The following is a 20097-nucleotide window of genomic DNA, read 5'->3' on the forward strand; positions in this document are numbered from 1 at the left end:
GTACCATGTTGATACTGGCTTAATTGTATAAAGTTAATCCTACAGTGATTACAATGCTCTCAAAAAGAATGTAATCGATGACCAACATTCCTAGAATGTCAATACTACTAAAAAAAAGGAGAAAACAAAAAACCTGTGTGAATTTCATGAACCCCAATAAAACGCCAGACCGGTTGCGTCGACAGGTTGAACATCCGTATCTGTGTGTATATCCACTATATCTACATCTGTGTGTACCATCCACTAGAAATTTAATATTCAGTCCAATATTCCCAAATCTCTTAAGAATTGCAGTTAGATCTAAGACAACTATTCTCATGGTTAAAATATAAGATCACTAAAACATGCTTGCTATTGAGTTATGAATGACATATCGTACTGTTTTTTTTTAATTTGTGATTTTGACTGTAAAACTTATGAAGTGCCAATTGTACTTTTTCATTTTCATAGCTGTTGGAGCAGTTTGTTATGAAAGTCGAACTCCTCTATAAACAAAGTCTTTCGTCCCTCTTTTATAAAGTGTGAACTTATAAACGCCTCACAACGTGTAAATGTTATTGTTGATAAATTGAAAATTTGTCATTTTTTCTTCTCCATCTTGGTCAATATCGACGAAAAAATCAAGATAACGTGCAAATCTATAGTTTTGGTAATATCCTTAATCTCAAGTTCACTGGGTGATATGATATTTAAGCAGATCGTCAATACATCTTTAAGATGACGAAAGTCGTAGTGCACAGTAAGAACCTATTGGAATACCTGACTGCTGAAATATACATCCTCTTAACTCAGCAAGTATTCTTTTTTTTTATAAGAACCGAAACAGTTGAAGATATAATTATATATATATAGATGAAAACATCGGGACTAGTAGTTGACTAGTAGAATCATCGACATAGTGATGTAAATAATGACAATAACACGTTATAAATTTCATGCCTCCCAAAGCTGTTCTGGATTTAGTTTCATCATTAACCCCCAAAGCCGAATATTTCAGACCATGTATATGAACAGAAACATTTCAAGAGCAATATGACAAAAATAAGGAAAAATACAATTTGAAAGAAGAAAGCTCAGGGGGAAAATGTTTTGGGATAGCCTAATAAAAATACATATGGTTGTGGTAAACTCCATAATCAACACAGATGTAACTGAGAGAGAGTAGAAAGTAAAGTAACGATATTCAAAACGTCCATAATCAAATGGCCAAGTCAAAAGCTCCTAACACATCAAACGATTGGATAACTATTGTCCTATTCCTGACCTGGCACAGCAGATACACAGTAAATTTGAACTATGAACTATCGTAGTACTTATATTTGCAGAATTTTTAAATTGTAAATAATAAGATGTTATTAGATAATAATTAAGTTTAGAAGAATAACGGACGACAAAATAGGAAGCCGAAATTGCCTCGACACAAAAATAAACACCAAATGAAAATAGGTACCAGGCGTATAATTTGATACGACAGACGCACGTTTCGTCTATGTAAGACTCATCAGTGACCCTCAGATCAAAATAGTTAGAAGCCAAACACGTATAAAGTTGAAAAGCATTGAGGACCCAACATTCCAAAAAGTGGTGCCAGATCAAGACTGTCTACCATCAGTGTCAACTATATATTATTTCATATTTATTGGATATGCATATATAAAAGGAATCAAGCTCGATATAGATATGGAACACAATACAGAGAGGTATGGTGGCAGTTTCACCATGAACCAAATTCGGCCCGCCTATACGTGTTCAAATGTGGCATTTGCAATATGACATTTGACAACTCCATGGATAGAATAGCTGTGAGAAATGCATCACAGAAAAACAATGCCGTGACTCAGCAAACAATCACCGATTTAATATTTACTTTTCTTTACATGTTTGCAGAAATCTGGATTGAAATAAGGATTAAAACCAGAATTATGACCATCTGTTCACTCGTCCATAAAACTGAACCGATGATTATTTGTAAACTTTAGATATAAATGCCGGTATAATATACCTGGTGTTATATTTCGTTTTGTTAACTTAAAGTACCCTACTTTACTGTTTTATGGATATACGACTTAATAACTGTTGCAATGATAAGTTGTGAAGAAAAAGATACGTTTTGACAAATAGCTGACAATATTACAATATTTAAGCCCAGGAACTAAATTTTAAAGATAAGATTTGAAGACAATATGTGCAGTTAGATATGATAATACTTCGGAGATTATATCAATTTCGATTAGGGAAGTGTGGATTCATTTTCCTTTAATGTCACGATTTGTTGACATTAAAGCGGTGGACTGAGTGATGTAGATATGCAGGATTGGTGTGCGTTAACATTTGTTATTTTATGTTTGCCACACACAAGATGTTTGCTACTTTTACCATGTCAATCGGAGCAAGATAATCCGGTTAGTATTATCTTAATAATTATATTATATTTTTAAAAGTAAAAGTATCATTTTTAAACGAAGGCAAGCTGAATCCTACATTTTTACTTTAATAACTATGATATCATGTACAACAAAAAGTGTTCAAGTACGTCTATGAATCTGTCCGAATAAAAATATAGAATTATGATACAAATGTCAGGAAGCAATGTCAATTTGTTTTAACAAATGATGCATACCACATATATCTTGAGTCGTGTAATCTGACGATTTGAAATTTCATATAAATGAAGTATTATTTGCAATTGTAGAAATATGCTGTGAACTGTACTGCGATCAGATACGAAAGAAATAGTGAGTGCATTTTGCCTGTTTATAATTTTATTTGTGTGTGTGGTTCATCGACAAGATTTTGCTTATTAAAAAAACTATCTGAAAACGCTTTATAGTTTTAAGTTTTGTAACATTTCAATTTTTTTATTATTCGTTTTTCTGCTTTTATCAGCTGTATCTCAATGACAATTTTTCAACAATCATGTCTAATCGTACGTTCTTGTTAATTTGACCTATTGATACTTATTGTAATGCTTTTTTGTTATTTAATGTTTACCTATTCATGGTAATATCTGGTTTATATACCAGCTTTGAGAAGTATTTGGTAAAGCTATGAATTTTCGTACTATGAACATCAGAATTATTTTTATAAAAATATTTCCTTTCTCAATATGGACTGTATACCCAACAAGAAAATTATACCTGTGTAGAATAGTATTGTAAATAGCGAATTATTGTTCAAGCTTATTGTTGTTTATTTCTGAAAATATTTAACTTTTCACTGTTACTCTAATTATTCATCCCTTGTTTTATTGATTTTGTATTTACATAGTATCATATTTCAAATTTATTCGTTCAGTGTAACTATGTTTTTATGTTGTGATGTTACACTATTGTTTCAGATAAGGATGAAGGTTTGGTACCATTAAAACGTATAAACCCGCTGCAATTGTTTGCACCTGTCCTAAGTCAGGAATCTGATGTTTAGTAGTTGTCGTTTGTTGATGTGATTCATAAGTGTTTTTCGTTTCTCCGTTTTTTATATAGATTAAACCGTTAATTTTCCCGTTTGAATGGTTCTACACAACACATGGAAGTTTTTAACGACATTGACTGGCTATATAGCCCTTGCACGGTCGGTATTGTCACACTAGTAATTTTGGCCCTTTATAGGTTACTGGTCGTTGTGAGCCAGGGCTCTGTGTTGAAGACCGTACTTTGACCTATAATGGTTTACTTTTATATTTTGTGACTTGGATGATGGGTTGTCTCATTGGCACTCTTATCTCTATATCTGTACACAAGAAAAAATAGCAGCCTTCGTTTTACTGTTATTCATTCCACGGACAACGTACATTTTAATACGAACATCAAAAGTACGGGAGTTTACGTACAAAAAGCTTGATGACTTATTACATATTATGAACGATGTGAAAACTAAAATAGGAATCTAATAAAATATGGGACTAGTATATCTTAATTTGATACGTTTAATCTGTAATTCACGTATGTTCCATGCATGTTATACGGATGTTTCCGCATGCACTCGTCTATGATAAAACAATGTGTGAGAGAGGCGAGATTTACCATATGGATATTCATATTTGTAAGCCAATAACGAACTGACAACGCAATAGCAAAACATACAAACAAACGAACAGTACATGAAACATAACATATGTAAAGAACGATTGAGCAACACTACATTTGGGTTGATCTCAGGTGCTCCGTAAGGGTAGGCAGATCCTTATCTAAATGTGGCACCAGAAGTGTTTCTCATGTTAGTAACACCCGACGATAATTGTAATTCTGTAGGTTACATTCAGGAGTGTTGTTGGACAATTTGAAGATATCTGTCGTCATCTGTGAAACAGATATTCCGTAACTGGTTAGCAAACTCGCGATGGCTTCCGTAAAATTTACGAAAAAAGTAAAATCACAAAAATACTGAATTCAGAGGAAAATCTAATCGGAAAGTCCATAATCACATGGCAAAACCAAATGACAAAACACATCAAAAACGAATGGACAAGAACTGTCATATTCCTGACTTGGTACAGGCATTTTCAAATGTAGAAAATGGTGGATTGAACCTGGTTTTCTAGCGCTAAACCATTCACTTGTACGACAGTTGCATCAAATTTAATAATATTCATAATGATGCGTGAACAAAACAAACAGACACAATAGGTAAAAATGTCATAAATAAAGATAAAAAGTATAATTCGGGAGGTCACATTCGTGAAAAGGGAACGGTATTGTAGTTATGTCATAATTTAAGAAACATATCCGATATCATCTTCTAGTATATAACAGCTATTCTAAGGAGAGGATTTCACCTTTTGTACTTCAAACTTTTGGTTTAATAGCTCCCTTGTGAACAGTAACCCTTTATCAAGGATATCATGATAGGAAATACAAGCTTGGAAATATGGTATACATTCCGTATACATGTGCTACTGGAATATTGATACATAGAAATGGAAAGTTCGCTATTTTGAAGCTGAAATCTTCTCTTTAGTTGATTTGTTTTGTTTTCCAACCGACTCTAATTGTCAATTTCTGGATGCAAATTTATATAAAAAAAGATGTGGTATGATTTCCAATGATACAACTCTAAACAAGAGACCAAAATGACACAGAAATTAACAGTTATAGGTCACTGTACAGCTTTCAATAATGAGCAAATACATACCGCATAGTCAGCTTCAAAAGGCCCCGATATCACAAATGTAAAACAACTCAAACGAAAAAACTTACGGCCTAATGAATCAACAAAAACACATGAACGAAAACACATATATTTTGAACAAACAAAAACGAAAACCACTGAACTACAATATCCTGACTTGGGACAGACACATACATACATACAGAATGTGACGGAGTTAAACTTGTTAGCGGTATTCCTCCTTAACATTGAACAGTGGTGTAACAGTACAAGTCAAGATATGAGGTGTTTTCCATTTAAATGATGCCTATTGTCAATCTTGACTAATGTCTGTTAATTTTGCCAAAAAAATAAAAAAATGAAAATTTGCCATAAAAATTAAAAAATTTAAATTTTGCCACATAAAAAAAAAAAGTCAAAAAAAAAGTCAAAAAAAAAAAAAAAATTAAGAGAAAATAACTTTTTTTTTTTTTTAAATATTTTTAATTTTTTGTTTCCCCCAAGAATTCAAGAGACAAAAAACAATTCGGAATTTTCCCTAAAATAAAGAAAAAAAGTAGTTGACAATGCACAGCAAGTTCGCCATTAAAATATTGTTAAACTGGAAATTTTTCATGACCATTTTTCAGTTATTACATCCTGGTTTAAAAATGAGTAATAGAATTAAATAATAAATTCGTTATCTTGGTGTAATCAGGGGTGTACGGAATTTTACACCGTTGTTGAAAATTCATACACCCATTCGGCTGCGCCTTAGGGTGTATGAATTTTCAACAACGGTGTAAATTCTGTACACCCCTGATTACACCAAGATAACTAATGTTCCAATTTTAATACTAACATACCCGTTTTATCATTCTCATTGTTAAGTGGTAATTGTTTAATAAGATAAACGGAATTATTTATTGTACAAATAAAATAAAAATAACAGATATAAAAGTGTTATAAAAGTGTTATAAAATTCTAATAAAACGAACACGTTTAATTCTATCAATGACAATTACACTCAGATATTTGAATTAAAATATTAATTTGATTTCAAAAGGACTATTAATTTCAGAAACATTGTTTTCTTAGAGATTATGATGTGAGAAGCCAACTTATTCATCGGTTATAAATTAGTCATATGTTTAGCCTCTATCGAAGTTTTTAACGTTAACGGTCGACAGGAAGTGATTACTTTCGTTCTATTGTTTATTTCAGATTTAAGAGTATTGATATACTACAAATAGCACGGAGTGCAACATCAGTCAGTATATTTTATGTAGACCATATCACATTGTCTTTGTAGACTGCAGTGACTCATTTCTATCTGGACAGTATGGAGATCTTTATGGACAAAAAGACTGGCCTGTAAAACCAGATGATTTGACGCTCGAACCAATACAACCAGAGTATAAAAATACAAATTTATTTTATCCTGGATTTTTGGTAGTGCTCAAACCTCCTCGCTCAGGTGCGTTAAAATTACGTATTGTCGATATCATACCTATGCCCATCAAAATGTTACATATATAACTAACCCTTTAATGCATGTATAGAGCAAGCTTTTATCTCATATAAGTGAGATTGCTCTACCAACACAAACTGGCCGCCACGAAATAGCCCAAAAGCTGTGCTTAAAGTGGCGTTAAAATACCAAAAATCAAATCAAATCAAATCGCATATAAGTGAGAGGTTTAGTTAGCTATAAAACCAGATTTAATCCACCGTTTTCCACATAAGAAAATGCCTGTACCAAGTAAGATATATAAAAGTTGTTTTCCATTCGTTTGATGTGTTTTTGCTTTTAATTTTGCCATTTGATTAAGTATACTTTACGTTTTGAATTTTCCTCGGCTTTCGGTATTTTTGTTATTTTACTTTTTAAGAATATTTCATGTATTCCAAATTTCTTGTAAATATTGAATATGCTTGCTTTTCAGATGTCAACGTAACAAACAGAAAATTACTTTCACTAGATTTACCCTGCATTTTAATATTGAGTTTAATTTTATTTTTCTAGGCATCCGAGATGTACAGGGATTTCAAATCAACTACGAAGAGTTAGATACTAATACTCAAAAGTGTATCATCATACTTATTAAAAATGCTACTATGGATCATAACCATAGAGATGTAAGTTTTTTTTTAACTTTTAATTTCAAAGTTGTAATTGGTTTATGAATAGGCATATGATAAGATAAGCGCTTGCAATTTAAACTATTCAAATATCTGTTATCAATTAATAAATGACATTCTGTCTGGAAGCTTTTAGAAAAAAGACTCTATATAAAATGCTGTCTTTGAATAAGTAGTTTAGTTTTCTTTTGTGATTTTTAACAAACGATCATTAAATTGTGGTCTTCGCTCACGGAATTGCTTTTAAAAAGTTATTGAACTAGATTTTTTTTCCATCAAGTATTTGAATTACAGAATAACTTACGAATAGTTGTGAAACTGTGGCCAACGCTTGGCGAGATGAACTACCAGTTTACGGCATGGAGTCTTCCGAAACCCCCTGCGAATGAAAATGATACATGTCTTATAAGATATGGTAGGACAGGGAAATATCAGATGAGTAAGTTTAATAATACATTACTTGTAAAATACGTCCTGTAATTTAAAAAAAAAGTACACTTCTGCAAAACGGTAATTCAGTTTTGACGAGTTAAATCGTTAATTCGGTTTCAAAGTTATCGATGTTAATAGTAATATTGAAAAAATTCGCAATATCAACTAGAGGATAAGAGTATGAACCATACACATGTAAATAAAAACTGTTTGCATAGAGACTCAATTATGTATAAACAGAAATATCAAGATTTTTGTTATCCTACATTTTAAGGAAGAATAAACAACGCGTTAATTGTAATCCTTAAACATATGGGAGACTATCCGGACTATTTGATTACCAGATGTAGTTAATTTAGTACAAGGGACAAAAATGAAAAATATACTTTATGTAGAAAGAAAAGGGTCAGATCGGTTGAGATGTAAGGAATTGTATGTAAATTGCTCGAGGCTCAAAGTGTATAATTATGTTTAAGTACCGTGCTTGAAAGAAAACAAACATCTTACAATAACAAGACTTACCATTTCTGAAGAAAAAAGTTTGAATTCTCGTTTAAGGTTTGACAGACGCACAATCAGACTGGTTAACCACAATTTCATATCACAATGATATAGGGAAAAAATACATCAGGATTTGGTTTGTTAAAGCACCAGTGGAATATCGTTTTTTAGAATATACAGTCAAATTAGAAATAATCAGATCCGGAGAAGGAACATCCTTTGAAGACAGAGATGAAGTAGAACGGAACAAGATTTCACAGGTACCCCATACAAAACGAATCCACCATTGGCGTTAAACTTAGAAGAGAACTTCGTTTTAACATTTTCATTAGTGATCCACTTAAGTTTGCACGATTATTGAATGAAAATTCTCAAAAACCTTGGAAATAATATATGCATATTTTTATAGATCAACCTTCAGATAGCCATTTTGAGCCCCAGCTATGGGACGATAACGATGTTGGTGGACTATCTATCCCCTGTATCATGCATCGACTCAGTAATGACATGATTAATAACATACCTTTCTTGAAGTGTTCGTTTATAAATTGGGAAATTATTAAGAAACAAAGATTCCAACTTCGTCATGCAGAGTTTACTTTCAATTTATTCGGCCCTATAGCTCTTCAACTGATTCAAATCTCTGAAATACTTGGCCTGAAAGTGTTCGGCTTTGAGAGTACCTAGTTGTGTAAATCCAGTATTGCACTTTGGACGCATGTTATCCCAAAATCGTTGTTTTCATTTCTTTACAGCACTTGGTCGATATTGCTTCTAGTGGACTATCAGTCTTCGATAGGTTCACTAGCTCAGTGATTTGGTACTAACTTAATTGATAATAAACATTTATTAAATTTCCCCCCTTATAAATAAAGACATTATTTAGAGACCACGGTTTCGACTCTATCATGCAAAAATGACCTCAGAAAATTTTGGTTATTATCTTTATGTCTTTTAGAAATATAGTTCTTTAATTCTTTCCGTCCTTATACACCTTTGCTTTTAGATAATCGGCTTTTTAGCCTTGATTTTCAAGGTAAATCTATAAAAGCTTAGATATCTGTTGGTCTTTTTTTTATAGGTCTCTAACTGTTTCGGTTCTTACACTTCATTAGTTTTGAAATATATGATTTAAGCGTTCCTGATGAAGTTTAATTGTAGAAAACCTCTTTGGACTCATGACATGAATAAAATGTTGTTTTGATGTATTTTCTTCTAGATACACCCAAGATATATTGAATGTAATACAATATATTAAAAGAATGATACAATCTTTTGCAGACAAATTATACTTTTATTAACGTGAAACCTGGAAGATACAGGACTTTGGTAAGTTTGACATAAATCAGGAAAGATATCGATAAAAACAATAACGGGTGTCTGGTATTTTACATGTTTGTTTATATATATATGATACGAAGGAAAATGATAAAAAAACATATTAAAAAAAAACTAACAAATAAGTCTAAACAGAACAACCCAATAAGTCAGTTTTGTCCAAAATTGTCACACAAGATTAAGGCCTAAACCCCCTTTTTATTCATAGTTTAGTGCTGTACATCTTTGTACTTTTTTTCGCTTTCGATCTTTTATATCTGGGCGTCACTGGTGAGTCTTGTGTGGACGAGGCGCGTTTTTGGCGTATTGAATTTTAAACCTGATGCTTTTTGTTATTCATTAATCATGTGTTTCCTTGTCTAATACGTTCTCCTATTTATTTGTATCGTAGTCCTGTAATATTATGTTGTCATTTCAATGTTGTATTTAACACTGCCATTAAAGTGCGAGGTTTGGCATGCCACAAAACCAGGTTCAACCCACCATTTTTTCCTTCAAAAATGTCCTGTAGCAAGTCAGGAATATGGCCATTGTTATATTATAGTTCGTTTCTATGTGTGTTACAATTTAACGTTGCGTCGTTTGTTTTCTCTTATTTTTGAGAGTAAATTGACATTGCGATAAGACGTGTCACGGTACTTGTCTATCCCAAATTTATGTATTTGGTTTTGATGTTATATTTGTTATTATCGTGGGATTTTGTCTGATGCTTGGTCCGTTTCTGTGTGTGTTACATTGTAGTGTTGTGTCGTTGTTCTCCTCTTATATTTATGCGTTTCCCTCAGTTTTAGTTTGTTACCCCGATTTTGTTTTTTGTCCATGGGTTTTTGAGTTTGAACAGCGCTATACTACTGTTGCCTTTATTTGTTTGCTTTAATCATAGATTTTTTTTAAGAATTCCATCTTTTCCTATTATTTTATTGTCATTTATACATGTTTTCCATGTACTGTTACTTTTCACACCACAAGAAAGATCCAAAGTCTAGATATTGTACACAACTGCTCAACACTCATGCAAATGAATTTAATAAATCATATAAAATAAGGCACGTAGCAAATCAATTAAATTACATTTTCTTTGCTGTTTTTGGTTCGTATGGACCGTCTATCTGCTTTTCTAATGTTTGCATTGTAAGCTCTCCAGTATTTTGTAAAGTCAAGATGTAGACTCCAAATTCAATAGAGTAATCATCATTATGTTTTCCCGAATTTCTTTTTGAATGTTGGCGCCTGTACAAAAAACAGGAAAACCTGTAAAATGTATCGGACTTAATAATGATTTCATACTTGGCAATCGGAGTCTACCGTGAGTCAAACTTGACTACCGTTATGAAAAATGAGTATTATTTAAAACTAAGCTGCTAAAGAGTGAAATTAAAATTTATGGATGATCGAGTATTTTTTAAAAACATTCAATCAACAAAAAGGAAAAGGCGAGTCTTTTTTATTCGATGTATGTCATATTCTGCGTGATTTATTGGTACAAATAAAATATATACTTACCGTGAACAACGCGACGAGTGTCACTAGTAGAACACAATTTGCTTACCTTTTCGGAGCACCCGAGAACATCCATAGGTTTTGATGGCGTTCATCATGCTCAATCTTTCATTTGTCCTTTATTTGTGTAGCAGTTTTAAATCTGAAAACAGTATTTCTTTTATTCCGTTGTTTTCCCCATATAATGATGTGTTTTACCTGGTTTTGGTTTGTAACCAGGATTATTCGATTAGTGACTATTATACAGCGGTATACCTCTGTTGCATTTATTCAATGTTTTGTGGACTCTTCTGATTTTCGTCTTCGTGTTTTGCCATGATGTTTTCGATTTTTCTGTGACTATCTACCTTTAAATGTCACTTTGGCATCTTCCGTCTTATTTTTATAGAAATATAATGAATGAAATGTGTCGCGGTCGAGCAGTTGTGCGATAACTTAATTTTCTTTCCTGTTTTATTATATAAAATGGGAATACCATATAAAACATCCATATTGAATGGATCAAAAAGTAAAGTCACAAAAATACTGAACTTAGGAAAATTCAATAAGGAATGTCCCTAATCAAATTGCAAAATGAAAAGCTCAAACACATCAAACAACTGTTATATTCCTGACTTGGTACAGGCATTTTCTATGTAGAAAAGGGTGGAAAGAACCTTGTTTTATAGCTAGCTAAACCTCTCACTTGTATGACAGTCGCATCAAATTCCATTATATTGACAACGGTGCGTGAACAAAACAAACAGATATAATACTAGTAGGTAAATATGTCAAAATTAGGGGTACAGCAGTAAACATTTTGTTATAATCTAAATCACTTAAAAACAAACAAATATGTAACATAGAAGCACAAAATGGTATTATAGAACAAGCATTTTAGCAAAGAATAGACAAATTTAATATAATACAATATCACAATGACGGGATGTTGTGTACAAGTTATCATTTTGTACAAATTATAATTTGTACAAAAATATTGTACAAATTATAATTTGTATTTTGACTTTGTACAAATTATAATTTGTACAAAACGTGCCTGTACAAATTACAATTTGTACAAAATACAAAAGGCAGATTGATCTTCGAAATTTTTGAGAGAGAAAAAGTAAACAAATAGGATTTTTATACAAATTTTTAATACATAAACTACTTTTTCTTTTAAAAAAAAAAAGGAGATCATTCAATAGTACTGCTTGATTAGTTCTTATCGTTATTTTGAGGATTTTTGTTTTATTTAGAAAGTTTGCAAAAACGATTATAGTTGTAAAATTTGATATTTTGTATCGTGAAAGATCGTGTATAGCATTTTGATGATCGTGAAAAGGATCTCAAAAGATATGTTGCCACTTATTCGTTATTTCAAAAAGTCCATGAAAACAATCAAATCTTTCTTTAAACAAGTTATAGTTTATATTTGTAATTGGTACATCAAAAGATTGGATGTATATGACTTATTCAGCTTCACTTTTGTTTGTGAAAAGATTGATGGTTCAATGCCATTGGGTCTGATGATTTTATAATACTACACCAACTATAAAATAAAAGTCTGTCTTGTCTGTCTGTTCTGCATACGTTTAATGTTGTTTTTTCAAGCTTAGATTGTCTCAACTGATTTGATATTTATAAAACAAAGATCCTTGTTGAAGAAAAAAAACATTGATAAAAAAACGGCAGAAAAACAACTGACATATTCCTGACTTTAGCATAGTCATATTCCTTTTAACCAAATGGGGTGTTTAATCTCGCTTTCTTTCTTGGATATTTATTTGTCTAAAAGTCCAACTGAAGCAGTGAAATACACATGTTTATTCACAGCAACGGTTCTTGAGCTTCAGCGTTCGCTATGTGAAGCAGTTAAAATGTCAGTAAAACAGGTCGTCATCGATTTGAAAGTCAAAAGATGGTTTGTAATACCTGATTCCATAAATCACTAGATTAACTGCTCAAACGAATGATAAAGAACTAATATTTGATTTTGTAACTTAGGTGTACTGTGTGGTCATTTAATAGCATTTCAATAATGTGTATCGAATCGGATGCTTTTTTCACCAAAATCCATATGATAAATAGTTGTACAAGTTATAAGTGAATTTTTGTCCATTTTTGTACAAATTGTAATTTGTACAAGCACTTTTTGTACAAATTACAATTTGTACAAAGTCAAAATACAAATTATAATTTGTACAATATTTTTGTACAAATTATAATTTGTACAAAATGATAACTTGTACACAACATATAGATGCATACAGATCCACGCCTTATGTATCAATGAAACATAAAAAGCCATATACCTGTAAACAAAGCACATAGCAAAAATGAAAGACGATGTTTTACAATAGCACAGAGCCACGCTATATTTATCGAAGTAACACTAAAGCAGGAACACAAACAGTAAGGGAGCGCATGTGGCACATTTTGAAATATAACTTTTTTTTCAAATTTTTTTTTCATTTAGATCTTAAATTTACAATCAATTGCAGGTTCCATTCAAATGTCGCTACCAAATAACTTGCTAAAAATTATCATTCAGCTATATTTTTTGTCCAAAGTAAAAGAAACTAAGATCTGTAAAATAATACGAATTCGTTTTAAACCTTACACTAGATAGTTCTTTTCAGGTTCAGCCATATGATGACAAATTTAACACACTGAATGATTGTAAATGCAAAACCAAGGGAGAGACATGTAAACAGTGTATATCAACTAAAACAGATGTTATAATTGTCCCAGCAGGTAAGGGTTTTAAAGTATTCCCTAAAAAAATAATTGTTCAATGAAAAACAGTAATCGTGATTTTCTTTTTCATGATTTGAATCACGACTTATAAACGCATAGCATAAGACGTTTATCCTATAAAAAAGCACACGGTCTCGGTCATTGCGATTCGTTCTGTTTTTATTTTCACTTGATCTGTTGATTCAAAATATAAATAAAAAAGATTTGAACATCGGTAAATTCCTGTTGCCTCTTCAAATTGCATAAAACATAGGACTCTCGACAACAGAAATACATTATATATTCAAAAGCAAAAAGCTAGACAGTCTCTGTTATAATTATTTTACAGACATTCCAGCAACAACGACAATACGACTTACTTCAACAGAGCCACCACAAACCTCGAATGCTACACCAGGATCCGCAGGAAACTCTGATCAGGCAACAAACAAACAAATTCTATCCAGTGTTTTAAGTTTTGTTGCCTTCATTTTCGTCATTGTAATTGTAGTTGTATGCTACAAACTTTACAGAGATAGAGGTAAATACATACATAAGTCATTAATAATTATGATGACTAATTTCGCTAATCTTTCTAATAGCTTTCAGTATGGAAGTTCATATTGAATAAAAATAACGCTTTATAAATTTCATGCGTACGAACTGGTATTCTAGATTCACCTTCATCCCGAATTCTCAAATATAAACATATGTAAGCCTGTAATGTGTATACAGGCGGAAGATTTATGAGCTTTATGACAAAAAGGGATATAAAAACAATTAGAAAATGTATATAAGGTCAGCGTGATAGCTGAAGATAAATATATGAAATTTAAAATGTTCATTCCCATATATTCAAACATGCATGGTCTTCGATATTTTAATTTTTGTTAATGTAGAAGATGTCAAAATGAATAATTCACACATCTCATATTGGAATTTTCTGTATGTTAAATGTTATCAATAGGACGAACATAAATATGAGATATTGTAAGCCAGATAGACAGTCGAATCGGACAATATAAGCATACTCAAATGAACCGGACCATCGCGTATGTTAAAATACTGTCGTGATAATGATAAGCTTGTATTCATTACTACTCTACACATTAGATTCAATACATAACAGAGACAATAATTGATTTGAGTTAATATTCCTATACACAAGTTTGTTTGTTTTTCAAAGATAATAATTTGTTGTTTAATTATAGAATATTTGTAGTTTTAGGTAACAAAAAAGATAAATTTGTTTTACCAAAAGACCACATTCAAATGAAAGGTATATAATTGTTAGTTACGATACTAGTATTACGAATCGTTTCTATGAAGCGACTTTTTATGCTCCGCCTTTGCGGAGAGAACAAATAAGTTTTTAACCTTGCCCGTCTGTATGTACGTCCCAAAGTTGGTATCCGTTCTCTCACTTTAGTTTGCTTCAACACAATTTCCCAGATCAAGTTTGAATTTTGTTGATGTCCCTTTAACCGTTCTAGAGTTAAGTCCCTTTACAAATAGAAAAATGCTGAATATTTTGTTTCCGTTCTCGAACTTAAGTTTGCCACCGTCAAATATTATGAAACTTATACAAACTGCTTATTACCACAAAACACAGATCAAGTTAAAATTATGATGGTGTCACTTTACCTGTTTAGAGTTATGCTCCTTTACAAATTGAAAAAAAAATGTTGAATGTTTCGTTTCTGTTCCCTTACCTAAGTTTGCCTCAACCAAATGTTATGAAACTTAAACACAGTACTTATTACCATAAAACTTGGATAGCGTATCTTTTAACCTTCAGTGTTGTCCCTTTATAACTTTATATGATAAGCAAGCAGGGACAACATCTGTGTCCCATTGAAACATCCCCATTTATTTTGTATTGGCCCAAGGTATGTGTACGACTCTTTGGTCTAATACACATATTGCTCTTCCATGAGTTTATTCTGTCCATGTTTATATATTAAAAGCAATTGTTTTTATAATTAATTTGTAAGAAATATACTTCATTTACACATAGCAGAGGATAGTAATAATGACTAATTTCTACTGTGTTTTTAAATTTTGTTTGGTTGTTGTTTTATTGGTTTAGACCCCATATCTTCTTTTGTTTGAAGAAATGCATAGTCTATTCATGCTAAAATATTCGTCATCACATAAATCAAATATGTAAGTTCAGTAGAAAATCCACCAGACACAGATAAGGAGATTGTATGATGGGTTTAGAGACCATCAGGCTGTGGATGTAAGCAACAATAGGTCATTGCGAGGCTTTCTGAAGGGAGAAATTACGTACCATACAGTAAGCTAAAATAATGGCACGGCAAGAAAACAGTGAAACAATTCAAATTGAAAAACCAACGGCCTGATTTCTGTTAAAACAACAAACAAACAAATAAGAAACACAGCGAACAACGACAACCACTGGATAACAGCTGGGTTGGGACTTTAACATGTTTTTTGAGCACCGAATCCTGCCTTAACCTGGGACAGGGGTATGACAGCACAACACCAAAACATACAGTAAAATTGAGGCTAGTAACATCCTACAAACAAATATTGTTTTCCCAAATTTTAAGAAATCAAACAGTAAATATTCAACGTATTAAATGTAAAAACGCAAAAAAAAAAAGTCAATTGACCAAGTATAACGCTTAAATGAAACAACACGGGCTTTATTTTAGTTTAAACATATTTATTCATAGTGGATTGGGAAACAAGTTTTGCAACTTATATTAATCCCTTTCCACTTTGCGGGTGCGAGTGCTGTCTTGTTGCGGCATTAGCCTGCTCTATTTCGAAATCTACAAGGGTGTCTTCAACGTGCAAGAGATATGGCTCACTCTTAAAACGGGTCAGCCATTTATCGTCCCCTCCCGACGGACTATCATCGTTTCCTCAACACCGTACTCGCAAATGGTGTCAAGGGAGAGCCGAAAATTCAGTCCCTGAAATTTTCATCCCGAATGGGAATCGAACCAGGAACATTTGTGTTAGTAGTCCAATGCACTTTTTTTTTAATCTTTATTACGTAGTCCAATGCATTAACCACTACACCACGGCTCTCTTAAAGGGGATTTTCCATGATTCGAGTGTTTAATCGTTTTAGGCTTTACACTTTTTTTATATTACAAATAGAACATGTTAATAAATAGTTATCAAAAGAACCAGGATTATAATTTAGTACACCAGACGCGCGTTTCGTCTACATAAGACTCATAAGAAAGTTATGCCACAATTTAGCTCTTGATCGGAAAATCCCCAGTCGTACTCCCCTTGTTAAGGTGGTAGATTGTCAGAATTCCTTTTTCATGTAAAAACTTTAATCAAGAGTTTTATCTATCAGTTAACAACTATAATAATGAAATAAAGTATCTGAAGCTGAAAAAAAGAGTTTTATCTATTTCTAGTTTGTTCCAGAACTATTGGAATTGTTACGACAGATGATGATGACAAACATGACAAATTGGTCAATACATTTGCAACATTTCTGCGTGAAGCATGTCAACTCAACATATTGTTTCATCCCTGGACCCCGACAGAGAACAAAGACCAGTGGATTAGTAATACTTTACACTCGGCAGATTATATTGTGTTTGTGCTATCTGAATCGGCAGTCAACCAGTATATGTTATGGAAAGAGGAAGGTTATCAACATTGTCGGACCTTTTTTATGACAGCGCTCAATGCGGCTTTAAATCGATCTATTCAACATCCTCATATTTCGAACAAGTTTATTATTGTTTCATTCGAAAATCCAAAATATATACAAATTCCACGAGACCTTAATAATATGAAACAATTTTTGCTAACAAAGCAGCTTAAAGATTTTCTCGATCATATACAAGAAGTGTTTCCGTCTGATCAAAATCTGGAAATTATAAGTGAATGTTTGAATGTCAATTCAGATAACGCTGTGCGAAATTATCAGTGGTTGAAATCTGTTGATAGTGGTTTCCATGATGAAACAACAACGCCAATAGGGTCAGTAAGATCATGTAAGACACTGGATAGAGATGACTTTATAAATTCTTCAGACATATATTTTATTCCGCCGAGATTAACAGAAGATCAAAGTGGGGATATCAATATCAGTGACCTACAGGTTGAAATAAAGGAGTTCAATGATAAAAATATGTATGGTTCTACTAACATAAATCATATCTGCATTGGTAGAGATTCCCATGAACATCTACATTATAATAATTTACAACATTTAACCAGTCGTAATAATCCTATGGTTAATCAGTACAGTCGTCATGCAGGTACAATAGACTATAATGCGAATGACCAACATGGTCATCTAAATGATTGTTATTTTCCCAGTTACAAAATCAGCGATGACAAAGATATACCAAAACTCTGTGAAAATTCTGACAATTCTGATGGTATAAGTGTCTGAAATACTTATTTATGCGTTACTTAAAAAACTTTGTCGGTTGCAATTCTCAATGGATTGCTTATGTTTTAATATCAGAATAATCCTTTTGTTTGACTTTTTGTTGTTTTAAGTTGATTTGTTTTGCCAATGTTTGTTTGGCTTTCTTTGACTTAAGTTTTAAACACCTTTTGTTATCTTCATTATCGGTTTTAATGATGTTTGAATACCAGGATTCGAATCACACTATTTTTTGCAGAACAATACATTATCATTATTACAGAAGCATCATATGATCTACATTACATTAATATCATTGAACTGATCTGAAAATCTCTAAAATAATTTGGGTTCTTTGTCGACAGTTTTCCAATTAGAATTGATAAATTTTTCGGAGTTTTTCATATAATTTTAGTCTTTGAACTTCAAATATTGAAACAAAAGACAAATGTGAATATTTTAACAACAGACATATTGGGTCATATTGACCCAATTTGAGAGACAAGATTATACTGTTAAAAAATCAAAAACGTTACAAAAGAATCAATGCAGGTCAAATTTTCATTTCAGAAAAGGTCTTGATTTGTTCAATTTTTAGAGGACCACCATGGCAAATATAATCGATACATTGTAATACTGTGCATTACATTATAATTCATTGATAAAAAGTAAAATCACAAAAATACTGAACTCAGAGGACAATCTAATCAGAAAGTCCATAATCACATGGCTAAATCAAATGCCGAAACACATCAAAAATGAATAGACAAGAACTGTCATATTCCTGACTTGGTACAGGCATTTTCAAATGTAGAAAATGGTTGATTAAACCTGGTTTTATAGCGTTTAACCTCTCACTTTGATGACAGTCTCATCAAATTCCAGTGTTTGATCGATATATGTTAACTAGATGTGACTTAATACAGGTTAAGATCACAGGCACTCGTCTCAGAAAAAAAATCCTACATACCTTTATATAACACAAGGTACTTAACTCGCGATTTAGAAAAATTTCAGGCGGTGACGAAGTTCTGTTATATGCCGCTTTCTTGTCCGTCAACCCCACTAAAACTGGTTATATCGTGAATTTAAATTGATTTATCTTTACAATGGTGTATAACATGCCTACATTTGTTGTTGGAATCATCCGAAGCAATCCTACCCAAGTATGTCAATCGTTATAATTTTGCCAATCGCTGAATAATTGGCAATAAACGCGTCACGTCTCCTTATATATCTGGTTTTCCGATTGTTCAATTTTATGGGAAAGTCTAACTGATTATCGGAGTTATCTGATCTTGTTTCATTTTCATACGTAAAGTCAAGAGAGTGACATTGACCTCATGGGAAAATTTGTATCTAAAAAAGGAAACTCGTAACTTATTAGACATACCAAAAATAACGCTTGTGAGGTTTTTTTTTCAAGTTATCTTATACAATTTTACTAACTCGGGGATAAGTTCTATTCAGACAAAAAATAATAGTTATTTCTGAAACAGTTTTTATAATTAATCATTTACTGCGTGACGTTTATTGCCAATTTTGTGTAGGTAGACGAAATAATTACGATTGACATACTTGGGTAGGACTGTTACGGATTATTCCCACAACAAAAAAAGGCGTGTTATACACCGTTGTGAAGATAAATCAAATAAGATTTACGACATAACAAGTTTTAGTGGGGTTGACAGCCAAGAAATCGGCATATAACGGAATTTCGTCACCGCCTGACATTTTTCTAAATCGCGAGTTAAGTACCTTGTGTTATATAAAGGTTTATAGGAAAAAAAATTCTTAGACGAGTGCCTATGGTTAAGATTAAAAGATAATTAGATTTCTAGAAAAAATGGAAAACCAGACGCTCGTATTGTCTACCGAAATACTGACTACAGAGCTGATGACACCATATGGGACTGATAGTTCACAAGCAGATGCATCGATCGAGTGCTGTGAAATGTGAAAGCATCACTGTATAAATGGCATGCGTTCTAAACACTTTTCTGAAT

The 20097-nt window shown here is 32.1% G+C and overlaps 1 protein-coding gene across 1 annotated transcript; it reads left to right on the forward strand.

The window, feature by feature from the left end:
* The first annotated feature begins 1940 nt into the window (after positions 1-1940).
* On the forward strand, positions 1941-18207 carry LOC139502214 (uncharacterized). Its single transcript, XM_071291648.1, has 11 exons — positions 1941-2402; positions 2693-2735; positions 6398-6562; positions 7112-7224; positions 7522-7666; positions 8218-8420; positions 9442-9489; positions 13620-13734; positions 14066-14257; positions 14939-14995; positions 17124-18207. The coding sequence occupies exons 1-11, from the start codon at positions 2307-2309 to the stop codon at positions 18113-18115; spliced, it is 2169 nt and encodes a 722-aa protein (XP_071147749.1). The 5' UTR covers positions 1941-2306; the 3' UTR covers positions 18116-18207.
* Positions 18208-20097: the final 1890 nt, after the last annotated feature.

Source organism: Mytilus edulis, chromosome 1 (genome assembly GCF_963676685.1).
Source record: "Mytilus edulis chromosome 1, xbMytEdul2.2, whole genome shotgun sequence".
Classification (NCBI taxonomy): Eukaryota; Metazoa; Mollusca; class Bivalvia; order Mytilida; family Mytilidae; genus Mytilus; species Mytilus edulis.